The sequence below is a fragment of the Bombina bombina genome, chromosome 1 (assembly GCF_027579735.1).
Source record: "Bombina bombina isolate aBomBom1 chromosome 1, aBomBom1.pri, whole genome shotgun sequence".
In the NCBI taxonomy this organism is placed as follows: domain Eukaryota; kingdom Metazoa; phylum Chordata; class Amphibia; order Anura; family Bombinatoridae; genus Bombina; species Bombina bombina.
The window spans coordinates 444,592,061-444,608,558 of NC_069499.1; the positions used below are offsets into that span (position 1 = coordinate 444,592,061).

Here is a 16,498-nt window from a genome sequence, read left to right on the forward strand (position 1 = left end):
TTGTAACACTGCAGACCTCAGGCAGTGAGACATGCAGACTGTACGCAGTCTTGCAGCTGTCAGCGAGACCTTCGATATTACTCCCCTACAAAAGACAGCCGACACAGTATTAAATGACTTAGGATCAATTAAATAATTATGATTTATTTCTTTAATTGCAAGTTGTTAATTGTTTTTTTTTCTTTAGGGCAAATCATATTAAAACAGATTTAACACTTTATTTCTTCTTTTTTTAGATCAGTCTATAATGGATGTTTTGAAGCACAAATGTTTTCTAGAGGAATTATTATTTTGGACAGTGAAGTATGAATTTCCTCAGAGAATGGTCACTTTCTTGCTCAATATGCTACCAGATCAAGATTATAAGGTAACTGTTTTTTTTTTTTTTTTTACTCAAACTGAAATTTACCTTTTAGTTAATTATACATCAGGGAAGAGATTTAGCACAATGACAGAATACAGGTAGAAAATATCCGGTGTTTACAGTCTAGTAGGTTTGGATTATCAGGCTATAGAAAAGTTATGAAAGAATAGAAACACTCGGGGGGTAGATTTAAAAAAAAAAAAAAAAAAGCATATTCATGTAGGGATGCATGGAATTAACCCCCTGACCATAGAAAATGTATATTTAGTCATTTCTCATAACTATTTCTTTTGTGGCTTTTTTCCCCCTTTCTTACAATAGTCCTGTAGGACATATTTGAATATGCACACAATAAGAGAGAAACCATGTGATGCAAAATGAAAGATATTTCTCCATAATCATTTCTAAAAACAAAAATATTTCTTTATACTTTTTCAAATCGGGAATCCTCCATGAGAATAGGGATTTTGGATAATTTTTGTGGAGAGATGTAAAACAAGAATGGGCTTGTCTTTTCATTTGAAAATATAAGAATAAAATTAACACATTTTAGACCTTCATGACCCTTTTGTGTACAAAACATAATGCTGATATTGGAAACTGTAATAAGCATGTAACAGTAAATAGTGCTTTGAGTAAAACAGACCAAATGGTTTAGTGCCTCTGATCCTTTACATTGTTCACTGACTTCTGCTTACACCCTAGTATTATATTTTCGGAGTTATGCTAAGTTATTATATCATGATGTTCATGTTTATATATATATATATATATATATATATATATATGCATACATACATTCAAAGTTGCATCTAAAATAAATATAAAACATAATTTCTGCTTTCCTGATAAATTAATTTTTCATGGTGAGGAGAGTCCACGATCCATTACTCCTGGAAATTGCTCTTCTTTACAACTAGGATAAGGCAAAGATTCCCAAACCCCAAGAACTCTATAAAACCCCTCCCACCTCACAGGTACCTCAGTCTAACGTATAACCAAGCAAAATGAGGTAGGAAAAGGGAATAAAAGCCTTAAAAGGAGCAGGGAAAAAATGTGCTCAAAAAAGGAAAAACCCCCAACCCAGAACAAAACATGGTGGGGTCTTGTGGACTCTCAACACCGCAAGTGAAATTAATTTATCAGGTAAGCATTAAATGTTTTCTTTCATACAAGTGGTGAGAGACCAAGATCCATTACTCCTGGGAACTAATACCCAAGCTGTGGAGTCTACGCGTAAATTACAGAAAGGGAGGGATTTAAAAAAAAATCATCTTTTTCACTGAGAAACAAATTCCACAACCCTAAAAAAGGCAATAAAAAAAAACCAACAGGCAAAAAATACATTAAATCCAAAGAATCAAATGACAGAGTGTGCTCAGAGGACGGGAAAAAAGAGGGGGGAGGGTGATACTAAACCAAAAATAGGCAGAGTCCGAAGGCTAGTGTCGATAGTTGACTGCAGGGAGATTCGTAAACGTCTCTTAAGTCAAATGTAATGGTAGATGGTGAAAGGTCATCAGGCAGCTCACCCTGAGTGAGGGCACGGCTGTCCCTCTGGTGGAAGCTGAAATAAAAGGCGAGAGACAGGGGTGCCCAATGTCCTAGCACAGTAGTAGCAGCGGATGGTAATGTGTAGGTGAAGATGAGATACTCAGAAATAGGCTGCACCTCCAGGTGCTATATACGCCTACTGGGATATTGCAGGCTCCCAGCTGACTGGTCACCGGTCAATCTCCAAGAAGGACAGGTCACTTCTGTGTGAACTGGAATATAATGAACAAAGCACTACGGACGCCCAATGGCCTAGCACAGTTGGAAAAGGGGCTCATCAGCAAAATACAAAGACGACGCACCGCCAGGTGCTATAGATGCAGACTGGGAAAAAATTACATCGTAAAACAAGCGAGCAGAACTGCAGGTATAAAAAATGGTTTATTAAAAATAACAGGCAACGTGTTTCTCAGCTCACAGGCTCTTTCATCAGGCCAATAATAGGTCTAGTTGATTAAAATCAGGAGGGCTAAAGTTATAGGACTTAAGACAACTGCCTGAAGGACATCCTACCAATGGCTGCCTCAGAAGAAGCAATAAAAATGGTAGAAAGTAAATACAAGGAAGACCAAATAGCTGTCTAGCAAAATTGGTCCACTGATAAAACCATCAGAAAAACAAGAACAGGCAACTGGACTGAAAGAAAGAACAGAGAGCCAACTGGGTGGAGGCTAACCTGACACCAAAAAGCTTCAACCAGGAAGCCAAAGAAAGAGCAGAAAAAAAACTGAATGACAATGACATAGAACCAACAGAAGAAACAAACAAACTAAAAGTTTGTCTGAAAAACCTTAGTGTAGTGTCAATACAGCACTACAAAGCGCTAACAAAAACCCAAAACAAATAGGTCACACAGAATAATTATTTGGAAATAAGACATAAGGAAAGAACAACAATGTCCCAACTTAAATAGTCAGAAAACATCACCTTATAAGGAGAAAAAAAATAAAGAGCATAAATTCTTCTAACGGAATAAATAGCTAAATGAAACGAAAACCTCCCAGAAAGAAGTTAATATCCCCCTGATGCATAGGCTCAAGAGAAGAAACCTTTCTAAAAATCCTTAAAGAGGCAGTAAACTTACAAACGAATGTTATATAATTCTGCACATAGTGCAGAATTTTATAACATTAGCTTACCAGCACATTTATACTTTAAAGTATTTCAGAGAAATTGTATCTTAAACCTCCTTTTACCAGAGTGCCACTCCTTGCTCTACTGAGCGGGTCTGGTTTTTATACAGCGCATCGCGGCAACACTGTCTAGTCACAGTGTGCCCGGTCGCGCCATTAAAATAAATGTAGCTTGCTCCCGCTGTAGTCTATTAGCAGGAGCGGGCTACATTCATTTTAATGGCACAGCCGGGCACACTGTGACGTGCTGTGTAAAAACCAGACCAGCTTAATAGAGCAAGGGGCGGCGTTCTGGTAAAAGGAGGTTTTAGATACGATTTCTCTGAAATACTTTAAAGTATAAATGTGCCGGTAAGCTAATGTTATATAATTCTGCACTATGTGCAGAATTATATAACATTAGTTTGTAAGTTTACTGCCCCTTTAAGACCAATATAAAGGTTCCAAGGAGGAAAAAAATGGAAAGTAACACGCTTAAAGGGACAGTAAAGAAAAAATTAAACTTTCATGATTCAGATAGAGCATGCAATTTTAAGCAACTTTCGAATTTACTTCTGTTGTCTAATTTGCTTTGTTCTTTTATATGTTTTATTGAAAAGTAAAACTAGGTAGGCTCATAAGAGCTCAGGAGTGTACACATTAGAGTACTAAAGACACGTACACACTCCTTGACAGTGGCGTCACTAGGAGGGTGCGGACCGCACCCAGGTGACACCCTCCAGGGGTTGACGCCACATATTATTATTATTTTTTTTAAATTTTTTGTTGTTGTTGAAATTTTATTGAAATTCAAAGAAATTCAATGTAGAGATGCATTTATTTTGTTATTAGAGGGGCCAGCAGTTGTAAACATTAGTGGGACTGGAAAAGTTTTAGAGACACTTAATTTTTTTGCCCCTTGAGCCGCGTCGCAATTTCCACAAATAGTTTTCCTGGCTGCTTTTGCTTTTTCTCCAACATTGGTGTGTCCGGTCCACGGCGTCATCCTTACTTGTGGGATATCTCTTCCCCAACAGGAAATGGCAAAGAGTCCCAGCAAAGCTGGCCATATAGTCCCTCCTAGGCTCCGCCCACCCCAGTCATTCTCTTTGCCGTTGCACAGGCAACATCTCCACGGAGATGGTTAAGAGTTTTTTGGTGTTTAAATGTAGTTTTTATTCTTCTATCAAGTGTTTGTTATTTTAAAATAGTGCTGGTATGTACTATTTACTCTGAAACAGAAAAGGATGAAGATTTCTGTTTGTGAGAGGAAGATGATTTTAGCAGACAGTAACTAAAATCGATTGCTGTTTCCACATAGGACTGTTGAGATGAAGTAACTTCAGTTGGGGGAAACAGTTAGCAGACTTTTCTGCTTAAGGTATGACTAGCCATATTTCTAACAAGACCATGTAATGCTGGAAGGCTGTCATTTCCCCTCATGGGGACCGGTAAGCCATTTTCTTAGTCAAACAAACAAAATAAAGGGCTTATTATGGGCTAAAAAACTGGTAGACATTTTTATGGGCTAAATCGATTGCTTTATTTGGGCATTTTATTGATATTTATGCTGACAATTCGCATTTATAAACTTGGGGAACGTTTATTAAATGGTAGGCACTATGTTAGACACCTTTTCCAGTCAGGGGGCCTTCCTAGTTGTAGACTGAGCCTCATTTTCGCGCCATTACTGCGCAGTTGTTTTTTGAGAGCAGGGCATGCAGATGCATGTGTGTGAGGATCTGAAATTTGCTGGAAAAGCTTCTAGAAGGCGTCAATTGGTATCGTATTCCCCTCTGGGCTTGGTTAGGTCTCAGCAAAGGCTATAGCTGGGACTGTATAGGGGTTAAATTTGTAAACGGCTCCGGTTCCGTTATTTTAAGGGTTAAAGCTCTGAAATTTGGTGTGCAATACTCTTAATGCTTTAAGACACTGTGGTGAAATTTTGGTAATTTTTGAACAATTCCTTCATACTTTTTCACATATTCAGTAATAAAAGTGTTTTCTGTTTAAAATTTAAAGAGACAGTAACGGTTTTGTTTTAAAACGTTTTTTGTGCTTTGTTGACAAGTTTAAGCCTGTTTAACATGTCTGTGCCTTCGGATAAGCTATGTTCTATATGTATGAAAGCCAATGTGTCTCCCCATTTAAATTTATGTGATAATTGTGCCATAGCGTCCAAACAAAGTAAGGACAGTACTGCCACAGATAATGAAATTGCCCAAGATGATTCCTCAGATGAGGGGAGTAAACATGATACTACATCATCTCCTACTGTGTCTACACCAGTTTTGCCCACACAGGAGGCCCCTAGTACATCTAGTGCGCCAATGCTTATTACCATGCAACAATTAACGGCTGTAATGGATAACTCCATAGCAAATATTTTATCCAAAATGCCTACTTATCAGAGAAAGCGCGATTGCTCTGTTTTAAACACTGAAGAGCAGGAGGGCGCTGATGATAATTGTTCTGTCATACCCTCACACCAATCTGAAGGGGCCATGAGGGAGGTTTTGTCAGATGTGGAAATTTCAGATTCAGGAAAAATTTCTCAACAAGCTGAACCTGATGTTGTGACATTTAAATTTAAATTAGAACATCTCCGAGCACTGCTTAAGGAGGTGTTATCTACTCTGGATGATTGTGACAACTTGGTCATTCCAGAGAAATTATGCAAGATGGACAAGTTCCTAGAGGTTCCGGTGCACCCCGACGCTTTTCCTATACCCAAGCGGGTGGCGGACATAGTAAATAAGGAGTGGGAAAAGCCCGGCATACCTTTTGTTCCCCCCCCCTATATTTAAGAAATTATTTCCTATGGTCGACCCCAGAAAGGACTTATGGCAGACAGTCCCTAAGGTCGAGGGGGCAGTTTCTACTCTAAACAAACGCACTACTATTCCTATCGAAGGTAGTTGTGCTTTCAAAGATCCTATGGATAAAAAATTGGAGGGTTTGCTTAAAAAGTTCTGGTTCGAGGAACTAGAAAACTCGCTTAGTAGAGAGACTCCATATTGAGGAGGTTATGGACAGAGTTCACGCACTTAAGTTGGCTAACTCTTTTATTTTAGATGCCGCTTTGCAATTAGCTAGATTAGCGGCAAAAAATTCAGGGTTTGCTATCGTGGCGCGCAGAGCGCTTTGGCTAAAGTCTTGGTCAGCGGATGTGTCATCCAAGACAAAATTGCTTAACATACCTTTCAAAGGTAAAACTCTATTTGGACCAGAATTGAAAGAGATTATTTCAGACATCACTGGGGGAAAGGGCCACGCCCTTCCACAAGATAGGCATTTCAAGGCCAAGAATAAGTCTAATTTTCGTTCCTTTTGCAATTTCAGGAACGGACCGGCCTCTAATTCTGCATCCTCTAAGCAAGAGGGTAATGCCTCACAACCCAAACCAGCCTGGAAACCAATGCAAGGCTGGAACAAGGGTAAGCAGGCCAAGAAGCCTGCCGCTGCTAACAAAACAACATGAAGGAGTAGCCCCCGATCTGGGACCGGATCTAGTGGGGGGCAGACTCTCTCTCTTTGCTCAGGCTTGGGCAAGATATGTTCAGGATCCCTGGGCGCTAGAAATAGTTTCTCAAAAGCGTCGTCCCTGTCAAAAGCAAAGGCTCATACAGATATCGTTCTGGCCTTTCTCAGATCACACGGATGGAAGGTGAACATAGAAAAAAGTTCTCTGTCTCCGTCGACAAGAGTTCCCTTCTTGGGAACAATAATAGATTCCTTAGAAATGAGGATTTTTCTGACAGAGGTCAGAAAGTCAAAACTTCTAAGCACTTGTCAAGTTCTTCATTCTGTTCCTCGTCCTTCCATAGCGCAGTGCATGGAAGTAGTAGGGTTGATGGTTGCAGCAATGGACATACTTCCTTTTGCACGAATTCATCTAAGACCATTACAACTGTGCATGCTCAAACAGTGGAATGGGGACTATACAGACTTGTCTCCAATGATTCAAGTAGATCAGAAGACCAGAGATTCACTCCGTTGGTGGCTGACCCTGGACCATCTGTCCCAGGGAATGAGCTTCCGCAGACCAGAGTGGGTCATTGTCACGACCAACGCCAGTCTAGTGGGCTGGGGCGCGGTCTGGGAATCCCTGAAAGCTCAGGGTCTATGGTCTCGGGAAGAGTCTCTTCTCCCGATAAACATTCTGGAACTGAGAGCGATATTCAATGCTCTCAGGGCTTGGCCTCAACTAGCAAAGGCCAGATTCATAAGGTTCCAATCAGACAACATGACGACCGTTGCGTATATCAATCATCAGGGGGGAACAAGGAGTTCCCTGGCGATGAAAGAAGTGACCAAAATAATTCAATGGGCGGAGGATCACTCCTGCCACTTGTCTGCGATCCACATCCCAGGTGTGGAAAACTGGGAGGCGGATTTTCTGAGTCGTCAGACATTCCATTCGGGGGAGTGGGAACTCCATCCGGAGATCTTTGCCCAAATAACTCAATTATGGGGCATTCCAGACATGGATCTGATGGCGTCTCGTCAGAACTTCAAGGTTCCTTGCTACGGGTCCAGATCCAGGGATCCCAAGGCGACTCTAGTAGATGCACTAGTAGCACCTTGTACCTTCAACCTAGCTTATGTATTTCCACCGTTTCCTCTCATTCCCAGGCTGGTAGCCAGGATCAATCAGGAGAGGGCCTCGGTGATCTTGATAGCTCCTGCGTGGCCACGCAGGACTTGGTATGCAGACCTGGTGAATATGTCATCGGTTCCACCATGGAAGCTACCTTTGAGACAGGACCTTCTTGTTCAGGGTCCATTCGAACATCCAAATCTGGTCTCCCTCCAGCTGACGGCTTGGAGATTGAACGCTTGATTCTATCGAAGCGTGGGTTTTCAGATTCTGTGATAGATACTCTGGTTCAGGCCAGAAAACCGGTAACTAGAAAGATTTACCATAAAATATGGAAAAGATATATCTGTTGGTGTGAATCCAAAGGATTCCCATGGAATAAGATAAAAATTCCTAAGATTCTCTCCTTTCTACAAGAAGGTTTGGAGAAAGGATTATCTGCAAGTTCTCTAAAGGGACAGATTTCTGCTTTACCTGTCTTACTACACAAAAGACTGGCAGCTGTGCCAGATGTTCAAGCATTTGTTCAGGCTCTGGTTAGGATCAAGCCTGTTTACAGACCTTTGACTCCTCCCTGGAGTCTAAATCTAGTTCTTTCAGTTCTTCAAGGGGTTCCGTTTGAACCTTTACATTCCATAGATATTAAGTTACTATCTTGGAAAGTTTTGTTTTTGGTTGCAATTTCTTCTGCTAGAAGAGTTTCAGAGTTATCTGCTCTGCAGTGTTCTCCGCCCTATCTGGTGTTCCATGCAGATAAGGTGGTTTTGCGTACTAAGCCTGGTTTTCTTCCTAAGGTTGTTTCTAACAAAAATATTAACCAGGAGATAGTTGTACCTTCTTTATGTCCGAATCCAGTTTCAAAGAAGGAACGTTTGTTACACAATTTGGACGTAGTCCGTGCTCTAAAATTCTATTTAGAGGCTACAAAAGATTTCAGACAAACATCTTCCTTGTTTGTTGTTTATTCTGGTAAAAGGAGAGGTCAAAAAGCGACTTCTACCTCTCTTTCCTTTTGGCTTAAAAGCATCATCCGATTGGCTAATGAGACTGCCGGACGGCAGCCTCCTGAAAGAATCACAGCTCACTCCACTAGGGCTGTGGCTTCCACATGGGCCTTCAAGAACGAGGCTTCTGTTGACCAGATATGTAAGGCAGCGACTTGGTCTTCACTGCACACTTTTGCCAAATTTTACAAATTTGATACTTTTGCTTCTTCGGAGGCTATTTTTGGGAGAAAGGTTTTGCAAGCTGTGGTGCCTTCCGTTTAGGTAACCTGATTTGCTCCCTCCCTTCATCCGTGTCCTAAAGCTTTGGTATGGATGACGCCGTGGACCGGACACACCAATGTTGGAGAAAACCTGATAAATTACTTTCTCAAACGGTGTGTCCGGTCCACGGCCCGCCCTGGTTTTTTAATCAGGTCTGATGAATTATTTTCTCTGACTACAGTCACCACGGTACCATATGGTTTCTCCTATATATATTTCCTCCTGTCCGTCGGTCGAATGACTGGGGTGGGCGGAGCCTAGGAGGGACTATATGGCCAGCTTTGCTGGGACTCTTTGCCATTTCCTGTTGGGGAAGAGATATCCCACAAGTAAGGATGACGCCGTGGACCGGACACACCGTTGGAGAAAGTAATTTATCAGGTAAGCATAAATTCTGTTTTTGTACTTTGCTCCTCCCCTGCCCAATTTCACTATGAATGTTGTGGGCGTGCCGTGGGGCTTGCGAGGTTGCGCTGCTAGCCTAAACCTGCCTGCCTATCTAAGCTCACTGCTCAGTGACGTGGAGCAGTAGAGTCATTCACTGGTGTGCTGTCTCTCTAAACGGGAACCGGGAAATTGTGAGGGGGATGCCGGCAGTTGACCACATGACTGACACTGTTTCTAAAGTGAAGGAGCCACGTATGATGCCCACCAGACCTTTACGGTTACGGTACACTAAGTGCACACTGAAGAGGTAGGAGGGGAGGGTCTGGGGGTGGGCAGAGTGCAGAGGTGATTGGCCATAAAAATCGGTAGGCACGCGGCCCGGGCTGTGAACTGACAGACTTGGAACATAGTCAGAGATTAGAATTTTCATAGTTTGCGCACCTAAACCTTTTCTTTAGTGATTTATTTTTGTGCACTGTTTATCTTTCATTTGATGCTCTGCTGAGCCAGGGAGCAACTCTAGGCATGAGCTTTATAATTAATGCATTGCAGTTTGCATATTTTGTATGTCTGTTTGTTTCTGAGTGTTTCTGTGTGTGTGCCTGAGTGTTTCTGTGTGTGTGCCTGAGTGTTTCTGTGTGTGTGCCTGAGTGTTTCTGTGTGTGTGCCCGAGTGTGTTTGTGTGTGCATCTGTGTGTTTTTAAGTGTGTGTGTCTGTGTTTTTGTGTTTGTTTGTGTCTGCTTTCTTTCCATTGGAGAAATTTGCCTTTCTATGAAATCCTCTTCTTGCAGTAAAAAAAAAAACACATTACTGGTGGGGGGGTGACACCATAACTTACCGCACTGGGTGACACTAACCCTAGTGACGCCACTGCTCCTCGATAAGTAATTATTGAGTGTCTGTGACTGATATCCCATAATGTGAAAAAATAGAGCCACAAACCATACCCCATATACATACCTCTGACAAAGTAAAGACTGAGGTAACTTTTTAGATGGGAGGGATTTTATAAAGTTCTTTGTGTTTGGGAATCTTTGCCTCCACTTAGTGATAAGGAAGAGTAATTCCCAGAAGTAATGGACCCTGGACTCTCACCACCTGTATGAAAGAAAGCTATACTTATAAAGTTGTTTAGAAAACAGAGATGCAGAAGCCAGGACTGGATATACAATAAGTAAATAAAACAGCATTATGCAAATAACTACTTTCTATCATAATTTACAACTAAAAACATTGAAAATATATTGGCAGACTTGGAAGAAATAAGCCACTATGGTAATTTAATTTTTAATAATTGTGGGAAGAAATTTGGCCCATTGCACAGACACATGGATGTGTATCAAATATCATTGCACCTGCTACTATGCAAATGTTGCCATCTAGTGGCCAAAAAATGAACTAAACTTAATAAAACTAGGGAAAACTTTCAATTAAAGTGATGGTAGATCAGAGCATTTAAAAAAATTGCTCGGATTTACCATCACTAAAAATAAAATGAGGGGGCGGGCGGAGCAAAGAGCTGAAACGGCAGGACACATTTGAGAGAAGCTCCTGATCCTCGTATAGATTTCTCTTGTAAGGTTTATTCAGTCCACGGATTCATCCATTACTTGTGGGATATTCTCCTTCCCAACAGGAAGCTGCAAGAGGATCACCCACAGCAGAGCTGTCTATATAGCTCCTCCCCTAACTGCCACCTCCCAGTCATTCTCTTGCAGCTCTCGACAAGGGAAGCAGCTAGAGAGATGTGGTGCATTAATGTAGTTTCTTTCATGTAATTAGCAAGAGTCCATGAGCTAGTGACGTATGGGATATACATTCCTACCAGGAGGGGCAAAGTTTCCCAAACCTTAAAATGCCTATAAATACACCCCTCACCACACCCACAATTCAGTTTACAAACTTTGCCTCCTATGGAGGTGGTGAAGTAAGTTTGTGCTAGATTCTACGTTGATATGCGCTCCGCAGCAAGTTGGAGCCCGGTTTTCCTCTCAGCGTGCAGTGAATGTCAGAGGGATATGAGGAGAGTATTGCCTATTTGAATGCAGTGATCTCCTTCTACGGGGTCTATTTCATAGGTTCTCTGTTATCGGTCGTAGAGATTCATCTCTTACCTCCCTTTTCAGATCGACGATATACTCTTATTTATATACCATTACCTCTGCTGATTCTCGTTTCAGTACTGGTTTGGCTTTCTACAAACATGTAGATGAGTGTCCTGGGGTAAGTAAATCTTATTTTCTGTGACTCTCTAAGCTATGGTTGGGCACTTTGTTTTTAAAGTTCTAAATATATGTATTCAAACATTTATTTGCCTTGACTCAGAATGTTCAACATTCCTTATTTTTCAGACAGTCAGTTTCATATTTGGGATAATGCATTTGAATCAATCATTTTTTTCTTACCTTAAAAAAATTTGACTTTTTTTCCCTGTGGGCTGTTAGGCTCGCGGGGGCTGAAAATGCTTCATTTTATTGCGTCATTCTTGGCGCAGACTTTTTTGGCGCAAAAAATCTTTTCTGTTTCCGGCGTCATACGTGTCGCCGGAAGTTGCGTCATTTTTGACGTCCTTTTGCGCCAAAAATGTCGGCGTTCCGGATGTGGCATCATTTTTGGCGCCAAAAGCATTTAGGCGCCAAATAATGTGGGCGTCTTGTTTGGCGCTAAAAAAATATGGGCGTCGCTTTTGTCTCCACATTATTTAAGTTTCATTATTTATTGCTTCTGGTTGCTAGAAGCTTGTTCACTGGCATTTTTTTCCCATTCCTGAAACTGTCATTTAAGGAATTTGATCAATTTTGCTTTATATGTTGTTTTTTCTATTACATATTGCAAGATGTTCCACGTTGCAACTGAGTCAGAAGATACTTCAGGAAAATCACTGCCCAGTGCTGGAGCTACCAAGCTAAGTGTATCTGCTATAAATTTTTGGTATCTGTTTCTCCAGCTGTTGTTTGTATTGCATGTCATGACAAACTTATTAATGCAGATAAAATTTCCTTTAGTACTGTTTCATTCCCTGTTGCTGTTCCGTCAACATCTAATTTTCAGAGTGTTCCTGATAAATATAAGAGATTTTATTTTTTAAATCCATTTAGAAGGCTATGTCTGTTATTTCTCCTTCTAGTTTACATAAAAGTCTTTTAAAACTTCTCTTTTTTTCAGATGAATTTTTAAATGAACATCATCATTCTGATACTGATAATGGTTCTTCTGGTTCAGAGGTTTCTGTCTCAGAGGTTGATGCTGATAAATCTTTGTATTTGTTCAAGATGGAATTTATTCGTTCTTTATTTAAAGAAGTATTAATTGCTTTAGAAATAGAGGATTCTGGTCCTCTTGATACTAAATCTAAACGTTTAAGGTTTTTAAATCTCCTGTAGTTATTCCAAAAGTGTTTAATCTCCCTGATGCTATTTCTGAAGTAATTTCCAGGGAATGGAACAATTTGGGTAATTTTTTTACTCCTTCTAAACGTTTAAGCAATTATATCCTGTGCCATCTGACAGATTAGAGTTTTTTGGGACAAAATCCCTAAGGTTATGGGGCTGTCTCTACTCCTGCTAAATGTGCTACTATTCCTACGGCAGATAGTACTTCATTTAAGGATCCTTTAGATAGGAAAATTGAATCCTTTCTAAGAAAAGCTTACTTATGTTCAGGTAATCTTCTTGGACCTGCTATATTTTTAGCGGATGTTGCTGCAGCTTCAATTTTTTGGTTAGAAGTTTTAGCGCAACAAGTAACAGATCATAATTTTATAGCATTATTATTCTATAACATGCTAATAATTTTATTGGTAATACCATCTTTTGATATCATTAGAGTTGATGTCAGGTATATGTCTCTAGCTATTTTAGCTAGAAAAACTTTATGGATTAAACTTGGAATGCTGATATGTCTTCTAAGTCAACTTTGCTTTCCTTTTCTTTCCAGGGTAATAAATTATTATCTCAATTGTTTCTGGAAGGAAGGGAACTTTTTTACCAAAGGATAAAAAATCCAAGGTAAATTTAGGTTTAATAATCATTTTTTTCGTTCTTTTCCTCACAACAAGGAACAAAAGCCTGATCCTTCATCCTCAGGAGCGGTATCAGTTTGGAAACTATTTCCAGTTTGGAATATATTCAAGCCTTATAGAAACCTATAGCCAGCTCCTAAGTACCCATGAAGGTGCGGCCCTTATTCCAGTTCAGCTGGTATGGGGCAGATTACGTTTTCTTCAAAGAAATTTGGATCAATTCCGTTCTCAATCTCTGGTTTCAGAACATTGTTTCAGAAAGGTACAGAATTGGCTTCAAGTTAAGGCTTCCTGCTAAGAGATTTTTTTCTTTCCCGTGTCCCAGTTAACACAGCAAAGGCTCAGCATTTCTGAAATGTGTTTCAGATCTAGAGTTGGCTGGAGTAATTATGTTCCAGTTCTGGAACAGGGGCTGGGGTTTTATTTTATCTCTTCATTGTACCAAGAAGGTCAATTCCTTCAGACCAGTTCCGGATCTATCAATATTGAATCGTTATGTAAGGATACCAACATTCAAGATGGTTCTGTAGGACTATCCTGCCTTTTGTTTAGCAAGGGCATTATATGTCTACAATAGATTTACAGGATGTGTATCTGCATATTCCGATTCATCCAGATCACTTTTAGTGTCTGAGATTCTCTTTTTAGACAAGCATTACCAGTTTTGTGGCTCTACCGTTTGGCCTAGCCTCAGTTCCAAAAGGTTCTCGGTGCTCTTCTTTCTGTAATCAGAGAACAGGGTTTTGGTATTTCCTTATTTGGACGATATCTTGGTACTTGCTCAGTCTTCTCATTTTCGAGGAATCTCATACGAATCGACTTGTGTTGTTTCTTCAAGTTCATGGTTGGAGGATCAATTTACCATTCAGTTCATTGATTCCTCAGACAAGGGTAACCTTTTTAGGTTTCTAGATAGATTCAGTGTCTATGACTCTGTCCTTGTCAGACAAGAGAAGTTTAACATTGATATCAGCTTGTCAAAACCTTCAGTCACAATCATTCCCTTTGGTAAGCCTTATGCATGGAAATTTTAGGTCTTAGGACTGCCGCATCAGATGCGATCTCCTTTGCTCCTTTTCACATGCGACCTCTTCAGCTCTGTATGCTGAACCAATGGTGCAGGGATTACTCAAAGATATCTCAATTAATATCTTTAAACCAATTATACGACACTCTCTGACATGGTGGACAGATCACCATCGTTTAGTTCAGGGGGCTTCTTTGTTCTTCCGACCTGGACTATAATCTCAACAGATGCAAGTCTTACAGGTTGGGGAGCTGTGTGGGGGTATCTGACGGCACAAGGGGTTTGGGAATCTCAGGAGGTGAGATTTCCGATCAATATTTTGGAACTCCGTGCAATTTTCAGAGCTCTTCAGTCTTGGCCTTTTCTGAAGAGAGAGTTGTTCATTTGTTTTCAGATAGACAATGTCACAACTGTGGCATACATCAATCATCAAGGAGGGACTCACAGTCCTCTGGCTATGAAAGAAGTATCTCGAATTTTGGTTTGGGCGGAATCCAGCTCCTGTCTAATCTCTGCGGTTCATATCCCAGGTATGGACAATTGGAAAGCGGATTATCTCAGTCGCCAAACGTTGCACCTGGGCGAATGGTCTTCACCCAGAGGTATTTCCTCAGATTGTTCAAATGTGGGAATTCCCAGAAATAGATCTGATGGCTTCTCATCTAAACAAGAAACTTACCTGGTATCTGTCTGGATCCCGGGATCCTCGGGCGGAGGCAGTGGATGCATTATCTCTTCCTTACAAGTGTCATCCTGCCTATATCTTTCCGCCTCTAGTTTCTCCTTCCAAGGGTATTCTCCAATATTCTAAAGGAATGCTCATTTGTCCTGCTGGTAGCTCCAGCATGGCCTCACAGGTTTTGGTATGCGGATCTTGTCCGGATGGCCTCTTGCCAGCTGTGGACTCTTCCGTTAAGACCAGTCTTTCTGTCTCAAGGTTCTTTTTTCCATCAGGATCTCAAAACCTTAATTTTAAGGTATGGAGTTTGAACGCTTGATTCTTGGTCAAAGAGGTTTCTCTGACTCTGTGATTGATACTATGTGACAGGCTCGTAAATCTGTATCTAGAGAGATATATTATAGAGTCTGGAAGACTTATTTTTCTTCAGGATGGTTTAGATAAAGGTTTGTCCGCAAGTTCTTTGAAAGACAAATCTCTGCTCTTTCTGTTCTTTTTCACAGATGGATTGCTAATCTTCCTGATATTCATTGTTTTGTACAACCTTTGGTTCGTATAAAACCTGTCATTCAGTCAATTTCTCCTCCTTGGAGTTTGAATTTGGTTCTGGGGGCTCTTCAAGCTCCTCCGTTTGAACCTATGCATTCATTGGACATTAAATTACTTTCTTGGAAAGTTTTGTTCCTTTTGGCAATCTCTTCTGCCAGAAGAGTTTCTGAATTATCTGCTCTTTCTTGTGAGTCTCCTTTTCTGATTTTTCATCAGGATAAGGCGGTGTTGCGAACTTCTTTTGAATTTTTACCTAAAGTTGTGAATTCCAACAACATTAGTAGAGACATTGTGGTTCCTTCATTATGTCCTAATCCTAAGAATTCTAAGGAGAAATCGTTGCATTCTTTGGATGTTGTTAGAGCTTTGAAATATTATGTTGAAGCTACTAAGTCTTTCCGAAAGACTTCTAGTTTATTTGTTATCTTTTCCGGTTCTAGAAAGGCCAGAAAGCTTCTGCCATTTCTTTGGCATCTTGGTTGAAATCTTTAATTCATCTTGCCTATGTTGAGTCGGGTAAAACTCTGCCTCAGAGGATTACTGCTCATTCTACTAGGTCAGTTTCTACTCCCTGGGCATTTAGGAATGAAGCTTCGATTGATCAGATTTGCAAAGCAGCAACTTGGTCCTCTTTGCATACTTTTACTAAATTCTACCATTTTGATGTATTTTCTTCTTCTGAAGCAGTTTTTGGTAGAAAAGTACTTCAGGCAGCGGTTTCAGTTTGAATCTTCTGCTTATGTTTTTCATTAAACTTTATTTTGGGTGTGGATTATTTTCAGCAGGAATTGGCTGTCTTTATTTTATCCCTCCCTCTCTAGTGACTCTTGTGTGGAAAGATCCACATCTTGGGTAATCATTATCCCATACGTCACTAGCTCATGGACTCTTGCTAATTACATGAAAGAAAACATAATTTCTCCAACATAGGTGTGT

The 16,498-nt window shown here is 40.4% G+C and overlaps 1 protein-coding gene across 1 annotated transcript in view; it reads left to right on the plus strand.

Moving 5' to 3' along the window:
* The window catches only part of UBR3 (ubiquitin protein ligase E3 component n-recognin 3), a 1,090,259-nt gene that overhangs the window by 172,362 nt on the left and 901,399 nt on the right, over positions 1 to 16,498 (plus strand). Inside the window, 1 exon segment of the mRNA XM_053698420.1 lies at positions 237 to 367. Coding sequence (XP_053554395.1) covers positions 237 to 367 — 131 coding nt within the window.